Raw genomic sequence first — 24,101 nt, 5'->3', positions numbered from 1 at the left:
TATGCCCAGATTGAATCCACAAGCTTGGTGTATTGGGACTATGCTGAGGTACCCTATCAGAACTAATGATTATTTTTAAATCACTATATACTGTTTCAAAGTCAACATCACGATTATAAGACCAAGTAACAAGTAACTTAAAAAAGAACATCATTTCACCACTTGCCAATTACCTTATAAACAATAATGATGCCCACAAAAGTGCCACTTGGGATTGACAGATAATCAATTGATACTTTCAAGTTAAAATTTTTAGTACTTAGGATTTAATATGTTTTTTATTGATTCAGAGAGGAAGGGAGAAGGAGAGAGAGAGAAACATCAAGGATGAGAGAGAATCATTGGCTGGCTGCCTCCTGCAGGCCCCACACTAGGGATCAAGCCCAGGCAACCTGGGCATGTGCCCCGACAGGGAACTGAACCGTGATTCCAGCCCTGACCTGGTTCATATATAGGTCGATGCTCAACCGCTGAGCTGCACCGGCCGCTGTAGTCCTGAAGATTTAAAGTAATTTTTTTGGTCAGAGAATCTTCCTTCCTTCTAAAAACCAAGAACATGAGCATCGACGGAAGCACACGGCAGCCGGTGCTTAGGCCAATATTATTTCAACGCCAGGGGAGGTTTCACACCCTGGGGGGAGGGAAAGTTATACCTCAAAAATCTTCACACACTTTTCATGTCGCCCTGTGCCAGAAGTCACAGGTGCTAATTCTTCAGAGTACTGTTGAAGGGTATTACTGAAGTTTCCACCTCACATCGACGAATACACTTTTACATGTGCAGGTTTCTAACTAGAGGTTAAATTAAAGCCACTTCCCGGTCACACATCTGCAGGTTCAACTCTGCTCCTTGGAGAGAACGGGGAGAAGCGGGGAGGATGAACCCAACCTCGGCAAGGAAACGGAAACAACCAGATCCATCCCACGGAGCGGCTTCATCCCGGAAATGCAGGCGGGGTGCTGGGGGACGGGGCGTCGGCGAGGAAGTCCCCGCTCAGGGGCACAGCAAGCCCGGGTTCGACGCCCGGGCACGCGCCGGGGCGGACGGAGCCTGCCCCGCTGGAGGTCACAGCAGCGGGCCTGGCGCGTCCCTCCGCACCGCTCACCACCTAAAGGCTGCCTGCCCTTTGCGGGGAAACGCGTCGAAATGGAATCCGAGTGACTTTTGGGGAGAGATGCCCACATACTCCGCAGGGTGCTCCGGAAACGTGTAACTAGACACGCGAGGCGACGTTTCTCATTAAGCACCTCCCTCTCCCTTCACTTTCAACTTCCCCTTAAGATGGGGACAGTCACAGAGGCTTTTTTTTTTAATCGAAGAGAAAAATAAATAAATAAACGATAAATAAATAAATAAATAAATAGAAGCACGCCATCCCCGATCAGCGCCGGGCCGCCAGGTGAGGGCGGCGGGCACGGCGCTCTCCCAGTCCCGCCGCGAACTCCGCCCCGAGGTGCCCAAGTTTCCCCTTTCCGACGCGCCCCCCCCCCATCCCGCCGACCCCGCCGACCCCCACGGGGAAAAGCAGCGCCCGCCGGGCCCGCCCGCCCCCCGGGGCTCCGGCCTTCCCGACCGCTGGCCGCGCCCCGCGCCGCTGCGCGCGTTCTAGACCCGCCGGCGCGAGAGGCGGAACTTCGTGGGGACCCTCCGCCGCGCCCCGCCCCGCCCCGCGCCCCGGGCTCGGCGGGTCCAGGCGCCCCCGCCCGTCCCACCCCCGGGGGCGAGCACCCCCCAGCCCGCCCGGGGAGGCCGGGGCCGCGGTCCCTCCCGGGAAGGCGCGGGCCTCGACCCCGGGCGGCCGCAGCCCCCGCCGCCCTGGCGCCCCGAGAGCTCACCTGGCGGCTGACGGGGTCTCGGGCGGCCTCCGGGCGGGGGCGGCGGGGCGGCCGGGGAGCAGCGGGCCGCCCGCGGGCAGGCTCCACGCGCGCCGGCCGGGCCGCCCCGGGAGTGGGCAGCCGGGGAGCGGGTCCCGCGGCGGCGGCGCGGCTCAGGCGTCGGAGCGGGCGGCCGCGGGCGCCGCCTCCGCCTCCATGCTGTTTACCCGGCTGCATTGTGGGAGTTTGACCTCCGCCGCCAACCGCCGCCTCAGCCTGCGCCGCCTCAGCCCGCGCCGCCGCCGCGCACGCCATGGGAGCCGTGACTGACGGTAGGCGCCGCCGGCCGCCCCCGGAGCCGGGCCCCGACCCCGGCCGCCCCGCGAGCCCTGGCCGCCGCGAGCACAGCCGGGCCGCGGAGTCGCCGGCCGCTCCCGAGGCCACGGCGGGCGGGGGTCGGCCGGGAGCGCACGTGGCGGGGGCCCGGAAGGGGCGCGGGCTGTCGGGGACGCGCTGGGCGCTCGTGGTCCCCGGAGAGCCGCGAAGGGGGGAGGGGGAGGCTCGCACCCCGGGTCCCGAGGGCGTGCGGGCGGCCTGCGGGGAAGGGGACTCGGAGGGCGAGGTTCGGGCCAGCGGGGAAGGAGGGGAGTCCGCGGCCCGTGAGCGGGGTGTCAGCGCACGCAGTGACCCCTGGAGGAGTCTGGGCGGAACGAACGGCCCCACCGCGGGCTCCATTGCAGTGAGGTCCGGACTGGCCCTGGACTGGGGTGGGGTTCGGGGTGCCAGAACAGGGTGTAGGAGTGGGTGCGGGCAGGGTGTAGGAGTGGGTGCGGGCAGGGTGTAGTGGGGATGCGGGCAGGGTGTAGGAGTGGGTGCGGGCAGGGTGTAGTGGGGATGCGGGCAGGGTGTAGGAGTGGATGCGGGCAGGGTGTAGGATTGGATGCGGGCAGGGTGTTGGAGTGGGTGCGGGCAGGGTGTTGGAGTGGATGCGGGCAGGGTGTAGGAGTGGGTGCGGGCAGGGTGTTGGAGTGGATGCGGGCAGGGTGTAGGAGTGGATGCGGGCAGGGTGTAGGAGTGGGTGCGGGCAGGGTGTTGGAGTGGGTGCGGGCAGGGTGTTGGAGTGGGTGCGGGCAGGGTGTTGGAGTGGGTGCGGGCAGGGTGTTGGAGTGGGTGCGGGCAGGGTGTAGGAGTGGATGCGGGCAGGGTGTTGGAGTGGATGCGGGCAGGGTGTAGGAGTGGGTGCGGGCAGGGTGTAGGAGTGGGTGCGGGCAGGGTGTTGGAGTGGGTGCGGGCAGGGTGTAGGAGTGGATGCGGGCAGGGTGTAGGAGTGGATGCGGGCAGGGTGTTGGAGTGGGTGCGGGCAGGGTGTAGCAGTGGGTGCGGGCAGGGTGTAGGAGTGGATGCGGGCAGGGTGTTGGAGTGGGTGCGGGCAGGGTGTAGGAGTGGATGCGGGCAGGGTGTTGGAGTGGATGCGGGCAGGGTGTTGGAGTGGGTGCGGGCAGGGTGTTGGAGTGGGTGCGGGCAGGGTGTAGGAGTGGATGCGGGCAGGGTGTTGGAGTGGGTGCGGGCAGGGTGTTGGAGTGGGTGCGGGCAGGGTGTTGGAGTGGGTGCGGGCAGGGTGTTGGAGTGGGTGCGGGCAGGGTGTAGTGGGTGCGGGCAGGGTGTAGCAGTGGATGCGGGCAGGGTGTAGGAGTGGGTGCGGGCAGGGTGTTGGAGTGGGTGCGGGCAGGGTGTTGGAGTGGGTGCGGGCAGGGTGTTGGAGTGGGTGCGGGCAGGGTGTTGGAGTGGGTGCGGGCAGGGTGTAGGAGTGGGTGCGGGCAGGGTGTAGGAGTGGATGCGGGCAGGGTGTTGGAGTGGGTGCGGGCAGGGTGTAGGAGTGGGTGCGGGCAGGGTGTTGGAGTGGGTGCGGGCAGGGTGTAGGAGTGGGTGCGGGCAGGGTGTAGGAGTGGATGCGGGCAGGGTGTTGGAGTGGGTGCGGGCAGGGTGTAGGAGTGGGTGCGGGCAGGGTGTAGGAGTGGGTGCGGGCAGGGTGTTGGAGTGGATGGGTGTAGGAGTGGGTGCGGGCAGGGTGTAGGAGTGGGTGCGGGCAGGGTGTAGGAGTGGATGCGGGCAGGGGGTTGGAGTGGGTGCGGGCAGGGTGTAGGAGTGGGTGCGGGCAGGGTGTAGGAGTGGGTGCGGGCAGGGTGTTGGAGTGTAGGAGTGGGTGCGGGCAGGGTGCAAGGAGTGGATGCGGGCAGGGTGTAGGAGTGGGTGCGGGCAGGGTGTAGGAGTGGATGGGTGTGGGAGTGGATGCGGGCAGGGTGTAGGAGTGGATGCGGGCAGGGTGTAGGAGTGGATGCGGGCAGGGTGTTGGAGTGGGTGCGGGCAGGGTGTAGGAGTGGATGCGGGCAGGGTGTTGGAGTGGATGCGGGCAGAGTGTGAGAGACCTGGATGTGGACTGGAACTGGTGTCTGAAGTGAGTGTGGTGGGAGATTATGAGATAAGGAGCCAGTAGGGGGTTGGGGCCACCTAGGGTGCATCAGTACAATAAGAGATTTGCTTGAGTGTGTATGGCTTGGCTGGGTGCTTTGTCTGCTGGAAGGAAGGTGGGACAAGGTAGAGGCTGGATTTATTTGAGGAGGGACTCAGAGGGTGGTCTCTTCACTGAGAGCAGAAATAAAGCAGCTTGAGGCCTTGGGGAAGGTGGACAGGCATGGTGGGCAACTGGAGGGAGCACTTAAGAAGGTATCCAGTTACGGAGGAAGGAAGTCCTCTGACATCTGGGAAGGGGACATCTAGGGGTGCTGGGTCTCTTTGAAGAGAGAGTGACTAGTAGTCATAGATACCTGTAAAGAAGACACTTCTGAAGAGTTGGGGGTAGACGTCTCCAGGGACCAGGCAACGGGAAGAAAGTAATACAAATTTGTGGGTGTGATAAAGCGTAGTGAGAGGCGGTGGGGAGATCTCAAAGATCCAGGTACTTAGTGGGTAATGGTAACTTTGCTTCATTCCAGTTTCATTGATTCAGTAGACATTCATTCCATCTGGGCTAGGCTTTGGGATTACAGCCCAGAACCTACAGGGGAGACCTTTTGCCCTATGAGGTTACAGTCTGGTGGGAAAGACAGGTTGGGTAATTAGTTTAAGTGTGGCAAATGTTACCAGAGGGGAAGGACAAGGTTGGGAACTGTAGAAGCATGTAACAAAGATTTCTTTATTCATTCTTGGAGATCAGAAAGCCTCCCTGAAAAAGTTACCCTTAATCCCATAATGAAGAATAAATACATGGGCTGGTGTTCCAGGGGGAATGACTTGTGCAAAGGCCCCAAAGTGTTGGAACAGCTCAAAGATGACAAATGTTGTCTAGAATTTAGAAAGCTACGAGCCAGAGATTTCTGACGGCAATGAGAAACCATTAAAAGTTTTTAACATTGGTCCTGTGTGATCAGATTTGCATTAAAAAAGAAAGAAGAGGACTACACTCGCTATGTGAAGAAGGAGAAAAGGGAAAGTGAGGAGTTAAGCCCCCCCCCATCTCTAACATTTACATGACCTTTATTGTATGTCAAACAGTGTTCTAATTATCCCCACTTTACAGACGAAATGGGGACACAAAGATGTTAAGTAACTTACCCAAGGTTGCACAGGTGGTGAAGCATAGTAACCTCTCGCTGATTTACGATACAACAGTGGTAAGGTCTAGAGCAGGGGTGGGGAACCTTTTCTCTGCCAAGGGCCATTTGGATATTTATAACATCATTCACAGGCCATACAAAATTATCCACCTAAAAATTAGCCTGCTGTGTTTGGTCAAACATTTAATTAACTCCCCCCTAATGCCTTGGCAGGGCAGGACCAAATGATTTTGCAGGCCTCTATAGGACCCGTGGGCCGGATGCTTCCTACCCATGGTCCAGAGCCTGGGCTCAAACCAGGCAGTCTGGCTCTAGAGTTCTTGCCCTTCATGGTTACGATTAATGTCTCAGCTACTACTGCTGGGGTCCTAATAAGAGCTAATGGGGTCTCCAATGAAGAGGGAATGCAGAGGAGTGGACCGGGAGAGAAATTTATGAGGGGGAATGTCAGGACTTCAATGATTGAGTGGATGAGAGGGGAAGGATCAAGGATTATCCCAGGTGTCTGAGTTGAGTGACTATGCTTGTTAGTGCTACTTCTCTATTGAGGAAGAGAACTTCAAAGGAGAGAGAGGTTTTGTCAGGAGATGAGAAGGGAGGATGAGTTCTAGTCAAGTTACTGACTGCAGTCAAGTGCCCCCTACATCCTGAGAGGCCCTGGGAACCACCACTTGCAAGTTGTCTGACCTTGTGCAGGTTAATTAACCTCTCCGAGCCTCGGTTTCATTCTTTGGATGGGCATAATAGTAAAACCTAGGATTAAATGCAGTAAAAGTTGTAAAGTGCTTTGCACTGAGTCTGATACATAATGTTCAGTAAATAGTATTAAGTGTAAGAGATAGTTTGCTCATCTCTTCTCCACTTTCCTTAGATGAGAACTGTGCCTTTTCCCTCTAATCCCGCGATTGCCCTTCTCTGCTTGGAGATAGCCCACATATTCTTCAAGACCTACCTCATCTATCTCCTTTTCTCTTTCCTAGAACCAGTTAATCTTGCACCTGTAACCATGTTATTTCATGCATATTCCTGTTGTAGCCCTTAATACTTGGTATTTAGCTTATTCTAGAAAATATATAAGGTAGCTTACCATAATGAGTAAACATAAAATAAATGGGTGAGGAAGCAGGGCAAAAAGAACATGGAGCCCTAACCGGTTTGGCTCAGTGGATAGAGCGTCGGCCTGTGGAGTGAAGGGTCCCAGGTTAGATTCCGGTCAAGGGCATGTACCTTGGTTGCAGGCACATACCCAGTAGGTGGTGTGCAGGAGGCAGCTGATCGATGTTTCTCTCTCACCGATGTTTCTAACTCTATCCCTCTCCCTTCTTCTCTGTAAAAAGTCAATAAAGTATATTTAAAAAAGAACATGAAGACCAGGAAAACCAAGAGGAAGTTACAAGTGGGCCTCAAAATGCTAGAGTAAAGTCTGCTCCATTTATAAGAAAGTGACAGTGTCTCTTGTTTCCCTAACAGTTCATACCAAGAGCTGGTCCATTCTGTGAGCTAGTGTTTATGAGAGAAGGCAGCATTAGATAACCAAGACAAGCTGTATTTTGTGATTTAGACACTGGAGAAAAGGCTTATTTTTGGGGTGCTTATAAAGAAAAGCCAGTGTCAGATCCTCAACTTTTTAGCACTGAAGATCATTGGGCTGTTTCTTAACACATCACTATTAGGTCAAAGAAGGCTAAATCACAAGTTAGAAAGCATTCTAAAGCCAATAGACTATGTGGGTTAGGCAAATAGCTTTGCTGGTCTGCCTTAATTCAGAGCAAAAAAAAATTTTTAATCCTCACCTGAGAATATTTTTCCATTGACTTTTAGAGAATGGAAGAGAAAAAGGAGGAAGGGGGAGAGAGAGAGAGAGAGAGGAAAAAACGTCGATGTGGGAGAGACATCAACTGGTTGCCTCCCGCACACAGGCTGACTGGGACAGAGATCAAGCCCGCAACCGAGATACATGCCCTTGACCTAGAATCAAACCTGGGACCCCTTGGTCTCAGGCTGACTCTCTAACCACTGAGCAAAACTGACCAGGTTCAGAGCAAAATTTTTTTGCTTGTTTGCTTTAAGGATATGTAGACATGCAGGAAAGAATGAACTACAACTTCTTCAGGCAGTTCTCAATGTGGTTTTCTTCAATTGAGATTTTGGTAACAATCGAGCAGAAGTGAGAGAGATGTGTGATAGACCTACAAGTATCTATTACATACCTTTTAGAAATGATGCCAGGGGCTGGTTACAGCAGTACACTGCCTGACTCCTACTTGGGAGAGAGAAGCAATTGTGTGCAATCAATCAGTAAATAAGTAATTTCTGAAAAAGAGCATAATTAATATCTGAAGTTAATTGAGTTCTGAGAATGAACTAGATAGGATGGAAGAGAGAGTAATGGGGAAGGCCTGCCAGCAACTAGGTAAAATAGGGTGATCAGATATGGCTGCTCTCAAAAGTGATATTTAATGTGAGACCTGCAGGGTCAACTCTGAAGACTCTGGGAAAGTATTCCAGATAGAGGCAACTGCTAGTGCAGAGGCCTGACGTGAAACAAGCTCTTCTCCCCTTAGGGAAAGTAAGGGAGGCTGGGTCCAGGTGGAGGTGGGCCAGGAGGGGTGTGACACAAAAGGAGGTTGGAAAAAATAAATGAGCCTTCCAGGCCATGGAGAGGAGATGAAGTCTTCTGTGGGTACTTGGAAATGATTGGAGGATTTTAAGCAGAAAAGTTAGTGATCTGATAGATCTTTTAGATCATTCTGGGCTACTGTGTAGAGAATGGATTCTAGGTAGGCAGAAATGGAGCGGGGAGAGACGAGACAAGGTGGGCTTGGATTAGGGTGATGGCAGTGGAGAAGGCTGAGAAGTGGGTGGCTTCTATATCTCAGTCATTTTCCTGAAAAGTTCTTGGAGGAGTACCAGTACCTGTCTCTTCGGAATCTGACTGAAAAGCCTGGCAAGGTGCTGTGCCTTACCTATGGGGCTGCCTACCTAATGGAACTGAGACCTCTTGGAGGACAAGCGCTTTATGTCCTGAACCCAACACAAGGACACCTGGATTAATTTGAGGAACTGCCCTGCCTCAGAGGGAAGGAGAGAAATCCCATATTGTTACCTATAGATACTGAACTATGGATATTGTCACCAACACAGTAATTTTATAGATGGAAAAATGGAGGTCTTGTGCAGTCAGTGACTGACTGTCTGTCACATAGCCAGTTGTTGGCAAGGCCATTCTCTCTCTTCCCCTGTTACACTCCAGCATTTTGGCCACCTGGAAAGCAGTTTAGATGTTATCACTGCTAATTTAAACTATGTTCACAGTTTGTATTTTGTATGTGTTCATTTAAAGGGTGGTAACAGCGTTAGTCCCCAAATAGAAATCATTTCAGAAGCCCTTTTGCAGTATAGAGAACATTAGGTAGATATATTGATATGCCAGAGCAACAGATGCGAGATGAAGGGGTGGTGGGGTGCTGGATGTGTCTGTACTTTGCATTTAATAGAGCTTGTTGGTTTTGACAGTTCAGTGGTCTTTTTAAAAAATCAAATGCATGGATATATGCTTGTACAAATTTGAAATAATCATTTTAAATATGCCTCAGAACAATGAGACAAAATAATGGATCTGTACTATGACTTTCTAATGTAATTGTTTATATTTTCCTATGACTGCAGAGGTGACACCACAGATCTGTAAAGGAAGATAATAATACACACTAGAGGGTTGTTTCAAGGATGAAGTGTGATACTGTATGTAAAGCACTTTGAAGTTCAGTGACCATTTATTTTATTGTCCAGAGCAGGACACTTTTCAGAGTGAAAGGAAACAAGATGTTTGGTCATCAAGTAGGAGTGTATAAACACTGTATAAGTGTCTGCTGCTGCTGCTTCTATTTCAGTTGCTAATCTAATGTTAATTAAACATTAGTGGGCTCAGGGATTTTTTTGCTTTTCACTAGTGCCAATGAATTTGCCCCCTTGTTCCCTCGGCTATGGCCCCAGCCCAAGGGTTAGGGCTGCAGTTCAACTGTTAAATAATGTTTCTTTAGCCAATATAGATGGTTTCTCAAAGCAAGATTGGAATTTCAACCTGGACTTTATTAGTACTGTACTCTAAATATAAATCTAGAGAAAAATAAAAGACCTCAACAATATTTTTGTTTTTTTAAAATTTAATTTTGGTTTAAGTAATTTACTTTGGCATCAGCAATTTATTTAGACTGGTCCTAAGTATCTCACAAGAGATCAGTATTTACATAAAGGAATCAAATTATCTTACTGTTTTTCCACCTGCCATTTTTGTGTCTTCTTAATAATGTTGGCCTTAAAAATTGTTTTTAATAATTTTAAGCTTCCTGAAAAGGGGGAGAGGAGGATAGGTGTTTACTATAAGGAATCAAACACAATGGAATATACCTCTTTCAGCTTAATAACTCTTGAGCAACGGGAAGCTAATGATAAATTTAACAGGAATCTATACACACACTGTTTTTACATAGCCTTGGTCTCTCTTGTTAACAGCTCAGGGCAAACCAGCTTTCTTCTCGTTAACATATCATAGATTTATTAAAGAACATTGATTAGAATTTTTTTATACAGAAAAAGTGAAGGAAAATACTTCAATATACCATTAATCTCACTACCTATCAACCACTCTTGATATATCTAGATTTTTTAAGTCAGAAAATTCAGGAAGAAATGTGACACCTTCCTCTGATCACCTTCCATCACTAATCCCGCTGCCCAAAGCTCATCACTATAAACTCTGTTGTGTGCCCTTCCAGAATGATACTTAAATGCTCAGAAAAAGTAAAAAGCACCTTCTCTGGTGCAGACTCTTGAGTTTGAGTCCCAGCTTACTTCCTGTGACATTTAATTTGGGGCAAATAAAAATGTCTTTTTACCTGTATCTGTAAAATAAGGGTAGTAGTATCTGTTTTATAGGACTATTGTGCAGATTAAATGTGTTTTTATGTGAAAAGCACTTAGAACAGTTCTTAGTGTATTACAAACATTATGTACTTGTTAATATGCCAAAATGTATATATCCTTTAAAATTTAAATGATAGAGCTTGGAACTTTTTCTTCTTCATTCTTTTGTATCAATGTGTAGTATTTCATTCTATTTATTTATTTATTTATTGAATTTATTGGGGTGACACTGGTTAACAAAATTATACAGGTTTCAGGTGCACAGTTCTAACATCACATCATCAGTACACTGTATTGTATGTTTACCATCAAGTCTCTGTCCATCACCATTTATTCCCACTATATCCTCCTCCCTCTCCCTCTACCCCTCACTCTCATCCCCACCCTCCGCCCCACCCCTGTCCAGGCAGTCACCACATTGTTGTCTGTGTCTATGAGTTTTTTCTTTTTTGCTCAAACCCCCCACCCCCCCCCACCCCCCGCTAGCCATCCCCCTACCTGACAGTTGTCAGCCTGCTCTCTATCTGTGCATCTCTCACTGTTTTGCTTGTTAGTTCATTTTGTTCCTTTGATTTCACTCCTGGCCAGAGTGAAATCATATGGTACTTGTCTTTCTCTGACTGGCTTATTTCACTTAGCATAATGCTCTGCAGGTCTATCCATGCTGTCGCAAAGGGTAAGATTTCCTTCTTTTATACGGCCAAGTAGTATTTCATTGTATAAATCTACCACAGCTTTTTAAAATCTGTTTAGCTATTTTCAGTTTTTTGCTCTTACAAATAGTGTTACAGCGGAGCTGTTTGTATAGATGTCTTTGCACACTTGTAGGAATAATTTTTAGAGTACGGTACAGGTCATAGGTTATATGTATTTTTAATTTTTATACATATTACTACATTGCCCTGATGCCAGCTGTTTTTCGACTGTAATCCTGTCTGAAATTATTATCCCTTCTGTGGTTTTCAGTTTGGATTCAGAGGGTTTAGGAACACCTGGCTGGAAAAAGCCAGCGGTGGGTTTGCATGCCTGCAATATTCCCTGCTAAATTTAAATTGGCTTCTAAAGGGAATGCTCATCTTCATTGGTAGATCCCAGGATTGCTGTTTCCTGAGGCAGGTGAGGTTGCAGTGCTGTGAGGGCTTCCGGGGGGTGGGGGGGTGATGAGGGGGGGGTCACTTTTGAGGGTAGGTGGAGGTGTCCTACCCAGAGGTTCTGGCCATAGTTATCAAGCCTTGACCTGTCCCTGAAGAAGTAAGTACCTTGGAGGTTGGCCCACCATTATTATCATCTTCCAAATTGTTTTCCTCTTTCGTTTTTGAATGCTGTGTTAGATGTTCTTAAAAGTTGTTTTGTAGTCGAGGTTTTAATAGCTACTGTGGAGAATAACAACTATGGGTTTTGAAAGGAGCATTAGTCTGGGTTTATGAGAGACTGTCTTTCCACACTAAAATGAGAACACAGTTAAAATGGCGATGTCACCTGGCCATAGAGCTTGGAAATGGTGAGTTGGTTTAGTGACTATAAAGGAGTAATTTCTTCCTGCCTCTGTTTATGGAAAATGGGTAATTTCTTCTAGATATGGGTTGGCAGATAAGACAGGAAGGGATCTAAAATGCATCTCAGTTTTATGAAGAAATATTTGCTTGTCAGCATACAGGTGTCGTAACTGATTCTAAAGTGATTTGAATAGCAGTTTATAGTATAATTATGGTACAACATATAACCGAATGCAGTAGGAAATCTCCTTACAGGCCTAAAGTCGAGCAGAAAACCATTCTCAGGGCAGATGTTAAGCATTTTGGTTTAAAAGCTCTTTCCAGATGACGTTGATCCTCATAGTCCGTAAAGAAAGTAATTATGACAAGTAAGGAATGATGTTGATAACATCAATAAAATAGTTCCTAAGTCATCTTTATTTTTATAGGGTGGGCCAAGGCCCGCCAGAATTATTAGTATTAGCATTCAAATTGCTTATAAAGAGCTTCAAGCTTGATAATAATTTATGAAGTCAATGTATATAGTAAACAAAACATGTCTTAGGTGTGTTCAATCTAGAGCTAATTGATGAGGTGTCATTAAAAATAATAATGCTCACGTCATGTGTGTTGGGAACTGTCAGCAACAGTTCATCTTTAAGTTGAGAAAGAACAGAGCCTGTTTTTAAACTGGCACCTCACCCCTTTGTTTTATTTTGTTGCTCTGCTTTATATGTGGGATTTCAGTAATTCTCATCCCCAGACAATTTTTTAGGCAGCAACTCTTCCATTCAGTTTAAGGTAGGAATGTTGTAACCTTGCAATATGAAGTTTGAGATAACCAAATTTGTGAGAGATCATAACTGGGCAAAACTTTATGCATAAGTGCATAGCATATATCTATCTGAGTATACTGATCTATTTATGATATATATTCAACATTTACTCATTTTTTACCATTTTTAGGAGATACAAGTTGTGGATTAAATTTAACATAAAGATAGGATATCTTTTTTCCCCTACTTTCCTTCTGTGAACAGGCATTATGCTCCTTTATATACTTTTATTTCTGTAAAGTTTCACAGAAGTCCTACAAAGTGGGTAGTTTTATTCCCATTTTACAGGTGAAGTTAAATATTAGTCACATACATACGCACCTCAAAGTAAACACTGTGGACTAACTAGAACACTGGCCCAGAAGTTTGGCTGTGAGGAAATGTTCTCTGCTCTAAACAGAAAGGACAGGGCTGAAGCCAGAAAATGGCCTTGGCTTTCTGGTCAGAGTCCTCTGCGCTTCCAGAACCGGTCACACAGACTCCTCCGCATGCCTTCCGCCTGTTCCTAACCAGGTCTCTGCTCAGCCCTGACCTGCCTCCCGAGACCTGTGACTAATCTCTGCTTCAGTTCATGCCATTGCAGCTCCTAACCGCACATGCTGCTGTAACCCCCACCCAACCTCCCAGCCTTTGGCCTTTTCCCAGTTGCAGTCCACTTTGTACACTGCCCTCAGCTTAATCCTGCTGGAAAGTCCTTTCCAGGAACCTTTGGAAACTCCCAGTTGCCTACCAGCAAGGTCCAGGTCTACTAGCATGGCCTTTACTAGTGCAGACTCCCATTCTGACCACCGACGGCCTTTATGTGCTTGGTCCTAAGCTTTGTCTTCACTCTCCCAGCCTCCCTGGTGTTCTGGGTAGTCCTGCCCGGATCCAGCTGCTGCAGCCCACAACAGTGGGGCTTGGGAAAGGACCTTAGCTTGCTTTTCCCCCAGCAGCTTTATGAGCCATAAGTGATATATAAAGACCTGTGCATATTTAATGTGTACAGTTCGTTCGTTGTGTTTGAACATATGCAAACACCTATGATACCATTACCATATCATAGCTCTCTTTTTCAAATAACAGCTAACAGATTTTGAGTATGCATATGGCTCAAAAATCAAATGATATAAAAGCATGTTTCCCCCTTTACAGCCTGTTGCTCATCTAGTCCCCTTACACTGCCCCTCTCACAGAAACCTCTTTTATTCCTTTATATAATTTCGGATATCTTTGTGAATATACGCACATGTGAATATATACTATTCTTATTCCCCTTCATTTTTATATGAAGGAAACATGCCAAACACATAGTTCTTCACCTTGCTCTTTCACCAAGTTTTCTTAAGTGATTTCTCTGTATCAGTACATTGACTTTTTTGCTTTTTTATAGTTTCATGGTATTTCATCATATTCCTGTACTAAAATTTATTTAACTAGTCCCCTGTTGATGGACATATGTTATATTGCACATGTGCAAGTATATCTAGGATTATTGATTCACAGGATATATATTAGTTGAACTTTTGATAGATGCCTTTTAGCTTTTTTAATTGATAATTTTTAAATATCAAAAGAGCAGCTCAAATTCCCCTTCTCCTGAAATCCCCAAACCAAAGGGAGCTCTCATCCTAATTTCTTCTGCTGTGTGTCTGTCACTCATTAGCGATCACATGTGTGTTATTTCCCTAACTAAAGTTAAAGAACTCTGGGCTTTCTTTCACATCCTCAGAACTTACTCTGGTACCTTGTAGATGCATCTGCTCATTGACCAAATATTCATGTCTTTTGTTCAAGAAGAGAAATCTCTGCTGTGGACCTGAAATAAGATAGTTGCTTGTTACTTATTAGTGGTTTATTGAGACAAAGCTCTCTTTGGAGGGCAGATGCTCTCAGGCAGGCATCACAACCAATTTTAAAATATTTATTGAGCATCAGAAATGTGGACACAGTGAGAGGCTAGGGAGGAAAAAGAATGAGCAAGACAGGACTGATCCTTATGAACCCTTCCCCCAGTTTACATAAAAGTGCACAGATTTTAAGTATACAGGTGGAATGATTGCAAAATCTGCTTGAAACATTTTGTTAGTTACTAAACTTTTCAAAATCTCTTGAAAAACTCGTTCTGGTAATAGCTTCCCCTTAGTCAGGGTAGTCACTCCCCAATTTCTCTATTCTTTATTTCCTGTTCCCTGAATGCATTTACATTTGAAATCCCTGGTCCTCAATAAAGTAGGATGTCTAGGCATCTGGGAGGCAGAAGGAGATTGGGGTGGGGGGAAAGGTAACTGGAAGAGCAGAGATAAGAAGACTGACAAAGGAATTGAACAGTATAAATTGAACACCAGCCCTAGCTGGTTTGGTTCAATGGGTAGAGTGTCATCCTGCGGACTGAAGGGTCCCGGGTTCAATTCCATGCCCAGGTTGCGGGCTCCATCCCATGTAGTAGGCATGCAGGAGGCAGCCAATCAGTGATTCTCTATCATCATTGATGTTTCTATCTCTCCCTCTCCCTCTCTGAAATCAACAAAAATATATTAATACATAAATTGAACAACAGACTGCTTATCCATTGTATATTTTTATTTTAACAAAGTTTGTTTGTTTATCCTCACCCCAGGATATTTTTTCCATTGATTTCTAGGGTGGAAGGGAGGGAGGAGAGGGGAGAGAGAGAAATATCAATGTGAGAGAGACACCTTGATTGGTTGCCTCACACATACCCTGACCGGGGCTGGGATTGGACCTGCAACCCAGGTACATGCCCTTGACCTGGAATGGAACCTGAGACCCTTCAGTGCGTGGGCCAATGCTCTAACCACTGAGCACACCACCAGGGCATCAATTCATTTTCTGCATTTTAATCTTTTCAAGTACTATGTTTTGTCTCAGTCTTCTCAAATAGCATTGTTGGTGGTTAAAAACAAAGCATTAATTGGTATTTTAAAGTGTAAAATTAAAACACCTGATGAATCTGTTTCACGCAGCCTGTCAAAGCCATGACTCAGAACAAAACCCAATTCTAAAATGTTTATCTGATGTCACAGAATAAATTTTAAAACTAGCCATCTGCCCTCTACAGTTTATCTCAGCTGCACCTGCCCTCAAGAATGCTGCCCACACACAGGAACTGTTGTTTAAAGATTGTGCTGTTGATTCATCAGGCGGGCTCTCCAGGAATTATTTACACTTTAAATTATTATAAAAAATGCATGCACATGTTAAAAACCAAACAAACACAATTCTGCAAAGCGATTTAGAAAATTAAATCTTTTCTCAACCTTGTCAGTCTCTCTTACCAGAAATGATCAGTATTACCAGTCTCTTGTATATTCTCCCAAAGATATTCTCTGAATAGAAAAGCATACCACATGTGTGATGTGTGAACACATACACAGACACACACCAAGCCCTCCCCCTTTTCTACACAAATGGCAACAAGCTGTGTGCTCTGCACCTGTTTTGTTTTCATTTTACTTAACATCTGGGTTTTTTGTTTTTTTGGGGTTTTTTTGGCAACATTATATATATACACCCACGCTATTCTTTTGACTGCATAATATTACATAATTTAAGCAGTTTCTTCCTGGTGAATGTTTAGGTTTGCAATCTCCTCTACAAACAGCATTGTTAAGGACATCCCTTTACATTTATCTTTGTGCATGCGTGCACATGTATCTGGAGTATGAGTTCCTAGAATGTGCCTTTTAAATAGTGTTTGTTTTGGCCCAGTTGCCCTGCAAAGAGTGTACGGGTTTACTTTCCATCAGTGCATGTAAGTGCAGTTTCTCAACACTCTTGCTAACACTTTTATCAGGTCATTTGTTCTTTGCCATTCTTCTTGACGAAAATTATATTTTGATGTGGTTTCAAATTGTCTTTCTGTTGTTTTGATCCAGCATGATTTTGTCCAGGAAGAATAGCTCAGGGCTGCCAGGCCACTTCTTACTCATCATAATCATCTCTGCTGCTTTTCTAATTCCTTTTTTTCTTTGCCTTGGAGCAAAACTGAGACAGACTTGTTAAAAAAAAAAATTCCTTTTGGGAAAAGAATATTGCATATATAATGACTAGATTACACATTTGAAAAAAAACACCAAGTCCATTTCTTTTTCTTTGAACCATCTCTCTTCTCTTTTCCTAGGCTGCCACTCTTTCCTCTCTGTTCCTTTCACCAGAGGACCTCACACTAGTCAGAGACATGAGCACTTCAGTCTTCTTTCTGTCTGAACAGGTTTTTCCAAATAAAGTTCTCCAAGAATTATTAGCTTATTTCCTTGGTGGTACCTGAAAATTATTTCTACTCAACAAATCAGCAGTAGAATCACAGTTCTGTGAGGGCTGGGCTTTTCACTGCTGTAACCCCAGCCCTAAGATAGTGCCAGACACACATAGACACTCAACAGCTTTATTTATGTGTATGTATGCATAAATATAGTAGTAAAACCTACATAATGTAAAATTGACCATTTTAACAACTTTTTAAGTGTACAGTTCAGTGGCATAGAGTACATTTACATTTTATTAATTTTCTTTCAGATGAATGAATGAGTAGTGATACTTGTTTTTTGTTTCTGAAATTAACAAAAGCCAGATGGTCTTTTTAATTCACATTGTTCTTTCCTCCAGACGAAGTCATACGGAAGCGTCTCCTAATTGATGGAGATGGCGCTGGAGATGATCGCAGAATTAATCTGCTAGTGAAAAGTTTCATTAAATGGTGCAACTCTGGATCCCAGGAAGAGGGGTATATCTTTTCACTGTTGTTTCTATACCATTATCCTCATGTGATTCTAGGCCTTATACACAGTCCTGATAATATTGTAAATCTTCACTCACCTTAAATGTCCAATTGAGTCAACTCTTGGTTAATCAAGAGTAGGTTTATCTGGCCTTAATTCTCTGGAGAGGCCTGCTTTATGTTTGTTAAAAGGTGTAGAAGGCATAGTGACGAGAAGAAATGAAGATTAAATCCAGGCTCATTATTTACTCACTTTTAGCAGATACGTGTTTAAATATCTAAATAAAATGTTCTTTTTTTAAAATAAGCTAATAGGTTGCTGCAAAGTTTTATACATCTTTAGTAATTTTTAAATTAGAAAAATTTTCATTTGAATTAGCTTTTCACATAGACAACCATATAGAGTGAAAAAATTGTGAGAATTGTGAAGACATAAAATATCTGATCAAAACATTTTTAAAAAGTATTTAAAACAAGTAGCTGTTTAAATTAAGCTTATACTGATAGGAACAACAATACCATCTTTGCATTTTTAACTAAAGCAGTTTATAAACTCAAGTGTACTATATTTGGGAAAAGAAAATATAAGGGACAGATAGTCTAAATTATTTAAAGTAAAGCAAAGGATTCTCTCAGAACTTTATGTAATTTAATTAGCAAACCTTTGCTTACACTATAAATAGTTCAACTTTGGCAATCCGCAAAAATCTTTATTCTGTTTTTCTCTCTTTTTTATTAGTTACAGCCAGTACCAACGTATGCTGAGTACACTGTCCCAGTGTGAATTTTCCATGGGCAAAACTTTGCTGGTATATGATATGAATCTCAGAGAAATGGAAAATTATGAAAAAATTTACAAAGAAATAGGTAAAGAAACCTAAATTAATTAATCTTTATCTATAATTTTTATTTTTATGGCCTAATGAAATACTTGCTAGTATTTTTCTTTGATTAGTAGTAAAATATTGACAATAACATGCCGAAACCGGTTTGGCTCCGTGGATAGAGCGTCAGCCTGCGGACTTAAGGGTTCCGGGTTCGATTCCGGTCAAGGGCATGTACCTTGGTGGCGGGCATATCCCCAGTGGGGGATGTGCAGGAAGCGGCTGATCGATGTTTCTGACTCTCTATCCCTCTCCCTCCCTCTCTGTAAAAAATCAATAAAATATATTAAAAAAAAAAAGTTTAAAAAAAAATAAAAATAAAATAAAATATTGACAATAACAGTATTAATAGAAAGAATATAGTAAAATTAGTTACAAAAATGTATTTTAATATGATATAGTACTTTAAGTTACAACTTTTTAAAAAAATGTCAGCATCTATTTTATTAGCAATGGAACTTAATTTAAAAACACATTTTAAATTTGAAAATGGATGGAGATTATAGATGTTACAACTATCTTAAAAAAACTTTTTCTATAGAATGTAGCATTGCTGGAGCACATGAAAAAATTGCTGAGTGCAAAAAGCAGATTCTTCAAGCAAAACGAATACGAAAAAATCGCCAAGGTAAGAGTTTTGTGGGATTTAGTTAGTGTTCGAATACTTTATTACTGACTAGGATTTTCATGATTTTTTTTTTTATGTTGTGAGGTAAAATCTTCAGCTAGAATTAGCCTGAATTGTAAAAAAGAATTAGGAGCCCTAGCTGGTTTGGCTCAGTGGATAGAGCGACGGCCTGCAGACTGAAGGGTCCCAAGTCTGATTCAGATCTAGGGCACATACTTCGGTTGCAGGCTCCTCCCCAGTCCGGGCCCTGGTTGGGGCATATGCAGGAGGCAACCAATCGATGTGTTTCTCTCACATTGATGTTTCTCTCTTATCTTTTCTTCTCTCTTCTACTCTCTCTAAAAAATCAATGGAAAAATATCCTCGGGTGAGGATTAAAAAAGAAAAAAGAATTAGGAACCAAACTTAATTCTTCAAAATTATATTATTCTTTAAAATAGCAGAGAAGGAAGGGTATGCTAAAAAAAATTTTTTTTTCCTGGGTTGAATTGATTATCCAAGTATTTCTTAAGTATTTGTTTTTTTGTTTTTGTTTTTGTTTTTTACTGTCTTCAAACCCCTTTGCCTAAATAATATTATGGTTAATCAGCAAAGGCTATTTACACAAGTACACTAGATTTAGGATTTTGTTTGTTGTTTATTTGTTTAATGGGACTACTTAAAAAAATAATTTAAGCCCATTGAGTTTTTATTAAGTACAAAGCAAGCAAATATTTACAAGCTGCCTAAATAATAAGAGGAAGGTTAAAGTTTTGTTTTGCTCTCTTTGTTCTTAAATTAGGGTATGTCCTTATTGCAGTCCATAAAAACAATTTCAAAACAATTTTTAATGGCAGAGGTATTGTTCCTCCTATAATGTAAATTGAAAGAAAGACAGAAAGAAATATAATGTATAATTAGAATTGTGACATATATGAAAAACTAGAAGGAAATGGAAAATGTTAATGATTATTTGGGGGTTGTAGGTTTTTATGGCTTAAATTCTTCTTCTTCTTTTTTTTTTTTTACATTGAGCATATATTATTTTGTAATCCAAAATTTTTAAATTAAAAATCACACTTTTGTTGAATTAATATGCAGATTTCCAAAACAATAAATTTTACTTTTTAACAAATTAATTACTATGATATTCAATTCCTTATTTTTTAAAGTTGTTTTTTTAATTCAGTCTAAAATGCATGTGGTCAAGTTTTGGTGGTGAATTTACAGCAAGATATACCAATTAATAATATCAATTGTAAATTCTTTTTATACATTGTTTTTATTGACTATTGAGGCTTTCAAATGAATGCTGCTATTTTTCATTTGATAAGAAAGGTTGACGGAAGATACATGGGTTATCCTGGAAGTCTCAGTGGAGCAGAAACAAGGTTCTTGAATTTTAAAGCATTTCTAGGTTTCGGAAATCTTTGCCTTTAGAATAAGTGAGAAGTACAATTGCTGTTGTCTAAGGTCTGAACTTAATGGTATGCTATATTTACCTTGATGGTGGTTTATTTGCTGGGCAAATAGTATACAGTCCTCTTCAGAATCATCCACTTGACCAATAATGACTTAAGATCACATATGCCTCTGCTAGCCTCTTGTATTCTGCCCATGAAAAGGTAAGTGAAAAAGTGGGAGCTAACATGCTTGCTTGGAACAGTTGAAGTTGTGTGTCATTTCAGTTGTAGCTGAGTCAAGTGACACTGGCAGTACTCTTTCCATCCTAAACGTTTTCACTTCCTTATGAACTAGGAAAGTGATTTGGAAAGACTTGTGATATTATACATTTTGTTTTGATATCCAGGTTCAAAAAAACCTTAATTTTATATCTTTCAGAATATGATGCTTTGGCAAAAGTGATTCAGCATCATCCAGACAGGCATGAGACATTGAAGTAAGTTTAGAGCTTTACTAGAAAGTAACTAATCTTTATATGTGTTTACATACTAGCCTATGCATTCCATTTTTTTTAGGAATACATAATATGTTCCAAAAGGAGGCATCAGATTGCCAATATAACATAGTCTAATACTGTTGAATAGATATTTATTGCTCCTGCCTATACTGCTTGTAGTTCTGAAATAAATGCATATAATATGCATCAAGATGAAAATGAATAAATAGAATATGTCCTACTTATATAGTGTAATACTAAATAGTAGTTAAAAAGAATAAAGTAGTACTAACTGGTTTGGCTCAGTGAATAGAGTGTCGGCCTGCGGACTGAAAGGTCCCGGGTTCGATTCCGGTCAAGGGCATGTACCTTGGTTGTGGGCACATCCCCAGTAGGAGGTGTGCAGGAGGCAGCTGATCAATGTTTCTCTCTCATCGATGTTTCTAACTCTCTATCCCTCTCCCTTCCTCTTTGTAAAAAAATCAATAAAATATATTTTTAAAAAAAGAATAAAGTAGATATACACTTTTTAAACACAGACCTCAAAAACATAATCAGAAGATATGTAAGGTGGGGCAAACATAGGTTTACAGTTGCGAGTGCGAGAAACACAGTTCATTCTTGTATTATTGTTTATTAATTACTGTATTTTTCATATGAACAACTGTAAACCTACTTTAGAGATACAAATATATACATTAAAAAAGGATTGGAATAATATAGTGATTGCCTGAGTGGTGGGTAAAGGAAGAAAAGTGGCTTGGGATAGAGGACTGGGGGTAAGATTAAAAGTGTATGTCAAGCAAATCTGCAATGTTTTATTTCTTTTCCAAAAAACCCAACTTGAAATAAGCATGACAAAACGTTGTTAAAACTTACCAATTCTTGGGGTTTGATATTCTATTACCTATGTTTTCCTATACTTGAAAAAGTATCTAGAAATTTAATTTTAATGAAAATAAATGCATACTTAGAAGTTAAGAATAAATCACCTTAGCTTTAAAAGTCTAATTATAATAGAGTGTTATAACTCATCCTTTTTTTATTTTTAAAAACTACTTAGTAATTAAAAAGTTAGTTATTGTGAATTCTGTTCCTCCGTTAGCAAAATGTAACACTTCCATTGTTTTTCAGGGAACTAGAAGCTCTGGGCAAAGAATTGGAGCATCTTTCACATATTAAAGAAAGTGTTGAAGACAAGGTATTTGCAAATATATGTTAGATTTCGTGATATATATGTTTGTAGATCAATGTGTATTAATTTTTTTTGTTAACACAGCTGGAATTGAGACGGAAACAGTTTCACGTTCTTCTTAGTACCATCCACGAACTTCAGCAAACACTGGAAAGTAAGTAGAAATAGTTTCATAACGAATGTTTATAAGGATTTTTAATGGTCCAGGGGCATGCCTTCTAAAATATAACACCTCAAAGAGAGAGCACACGTTCAGTTTTAGAACATCAGTATAGCTGGATGATGTTAGAAGGTACTCATGTTGTTCAGCTTTCTGAATATATGCAGAAAAATCTGAATTTGTAGTAATATCTGATTTAAACACATATCCAGTAGTCTATATTAAGAGCAATTCAAGGGTAATAGATTTGGAACTTTTCTTGGTTTATTATAGTTTATTGCTATAAAGTAACGATGCAGGACCCAGGCAGGCCACAAGTGAGTGAAGTAATTAGTGATAAGCATATTTGCATACTCAGTAAACAGTGGGTACTTTGGGGGAACTGTAGACTTGCTCATGGTATTGATTATAGCCAATAGGAAATTTCTGTATTATCTGATCTGACTGTTTTCAAGAAAAGCTAAGACCTAGGTTTTTGTTTAAAGTGAAATCTATCACATAAGTTTTACATTATTTACAAAAGTTTTACATTTATGAATACCCAAGAACAACCAAAACGGAACTTTTAAAACCAAACACTGGTGTGTGCTGATTACAGCCATAGGCTATTTATATTGCCATTTTATTTTACATATACTGTCTAATAAAGGATAAACATTTTCATATATTAGACATACAATTTAAGCAAATTTGAGCAAAGTTTTATGTTTCTTCCTCAATCGCAGATGATGAGAAGCTCTCGGAGGTGGAGGAGGCTCAGGAAACAAGCATGGACACAGATCCTAAGCCATAGGCCAGCGCTCGCCACTCCCCAGCTATTGAAGTAGCAGCACGATCTTAGTGTGTTTAGCATTTGCTGTGCTCTTGAGACATTTAAAGTTTAGACAGTGAACTAATTTGCTTTTAAATGTTTATGTACAGTTCATTCATATTTCTTCACACAAAGGAAAATGACTCCGCTATATATTTGTTTTGTTATTGAAATACCTTTTTTATTCTTAAACTTAAAAGGTAGGAAGCAGCATCCAAAACTGTTCAATAAAACTTTTTCAAGCTCATTAGTATTCTAGGAAGTTTTTAACTATTAACATTGATTTGCTTACAAAATAAGCTGAAGATTGTGAGAAGGTGGTATTTCTAGGCTGTCCATGAAAAAGTGAGTCAACTTCTGGAAATTGTTACCACTTTTTTAAATAGGTATAATTGTTTTTGTTTTGTTTTGTTCTTTTTTTTTATTTTTATTGATTTTAGAGAGGAAGGGAGAGAGAGTGAGAAAGAGAAACATCAATGAGAGAGAACCATTGATCAGCTGCCTCCTACATGCCCCCTACTGGGATCAAGCCCACAACCTGGGCATGTGCCCTGACCAGGAATCAAACCAGTGACCTCCTGGTTCATAGGCCAACGCTCAACCACTGAGCCATGCCAGCCAGGCATTGTTACCACTTTTGAAGTGGAGTATTTGGACAGGCTTCAGGAGGGCTGTGAACTTGCGAAATATGTGCAAAATGTTTATGGTGTATGGTCATTGTGGGACAGATTCCATGATGTTAAGAATCACTGGTGTAAAAGGCAAAGCAAATCCATATGCATTATTTTCTAGATCTCTCTCCTTAATACTTGAGCAACGTGGTTGTTAAATGTTTTGTTCATGTTTCCTTTCAACTGTTTTGTTCCTTGGGAATCATTTTCAGTGGAGAAAAGTTGATAAAGTGAAGAGTAGTTTGAGATAATAGTCTGTGAATATGGTCTTGCATAAAGGAATTCATGACCTTTTTAAAAGTTAAGCTAAGGCTGAATCACCTGTAATTTTCTTAAATATTAAATTACATTTTCAATACTTGCTAGGTTTCATCTTTATTCATATATTTTAGTTCAGAAACATGACACTTTACATGAATCATACCTTGATAGTGTTACATTTTTATAATTTTAAGAATTCTTATATTTAAAAACATGAAAATTTGAA

At 42.7% G+C, this 24,101-nt stretch overlaps 1 protein-coding gene across 2 annotated transcripts; it reads left to right on the top strand.

Moving 5' to 3' along the window:
• Window positions 1–2,050: 2,050 nt before the first annotated feature.
• Window positions 2,051–23,975, top strand: THOC7 (THO complex subunit 7). 2 transcript variants are annotated; one of them, XM_054729487.1, is made up of 8 exons: window positions 2,051–2,147; window positions 17,275–17,392; window positions 18,126–18,253; window positions 18,812–18,898; window positions 20,720–20,777; window positions 21,912–21,978; window positions 22,057–22,126; window positions 22,858–23,975. In XM_054729487.1, exons 1-8 carry the CDS (start codon window positions 2,129–2,131, stop codon window positions 22,923–22,925), a joined length of 615 nt encoding a protein of 204 aa, XP_054585462.1. In that variant the 5' UTR covers window positions 2,051–2,128; the 3' UTR covers window positions 22,926–23,975. The 2 variants fall into 2 exon arrangements, with proteins under 2 accessions (XP_054585462.1, XP_054585463.1); XM_054729488.1 differs by lacking the exon at window positions 2,051–2,147 and adding an exon at window positions 11,408–11,471.
• Window positions 23,976–24,101: the final 126 nt, after the last annotated feature.

The sequence above is a fragment of the Eptesicus fuscus genome, chromosome 18, assembly GCF_027574615.1.
Source record: "Eptesicus fuscus isolate TK198812 chromosome 18, DD_ASM_mEF_20220401, whole genome shotgun sequence".
Taxonomy (NCBI): Eukaryota; Metazoa; Chordata; class Mammalia; order Chiroptera; family Vespertilionidae; genus Eptesicus; species Eptesicus fuscus.
This window is presented reverse-complemented; position numbering and strand designations above follow the sequence as displayed.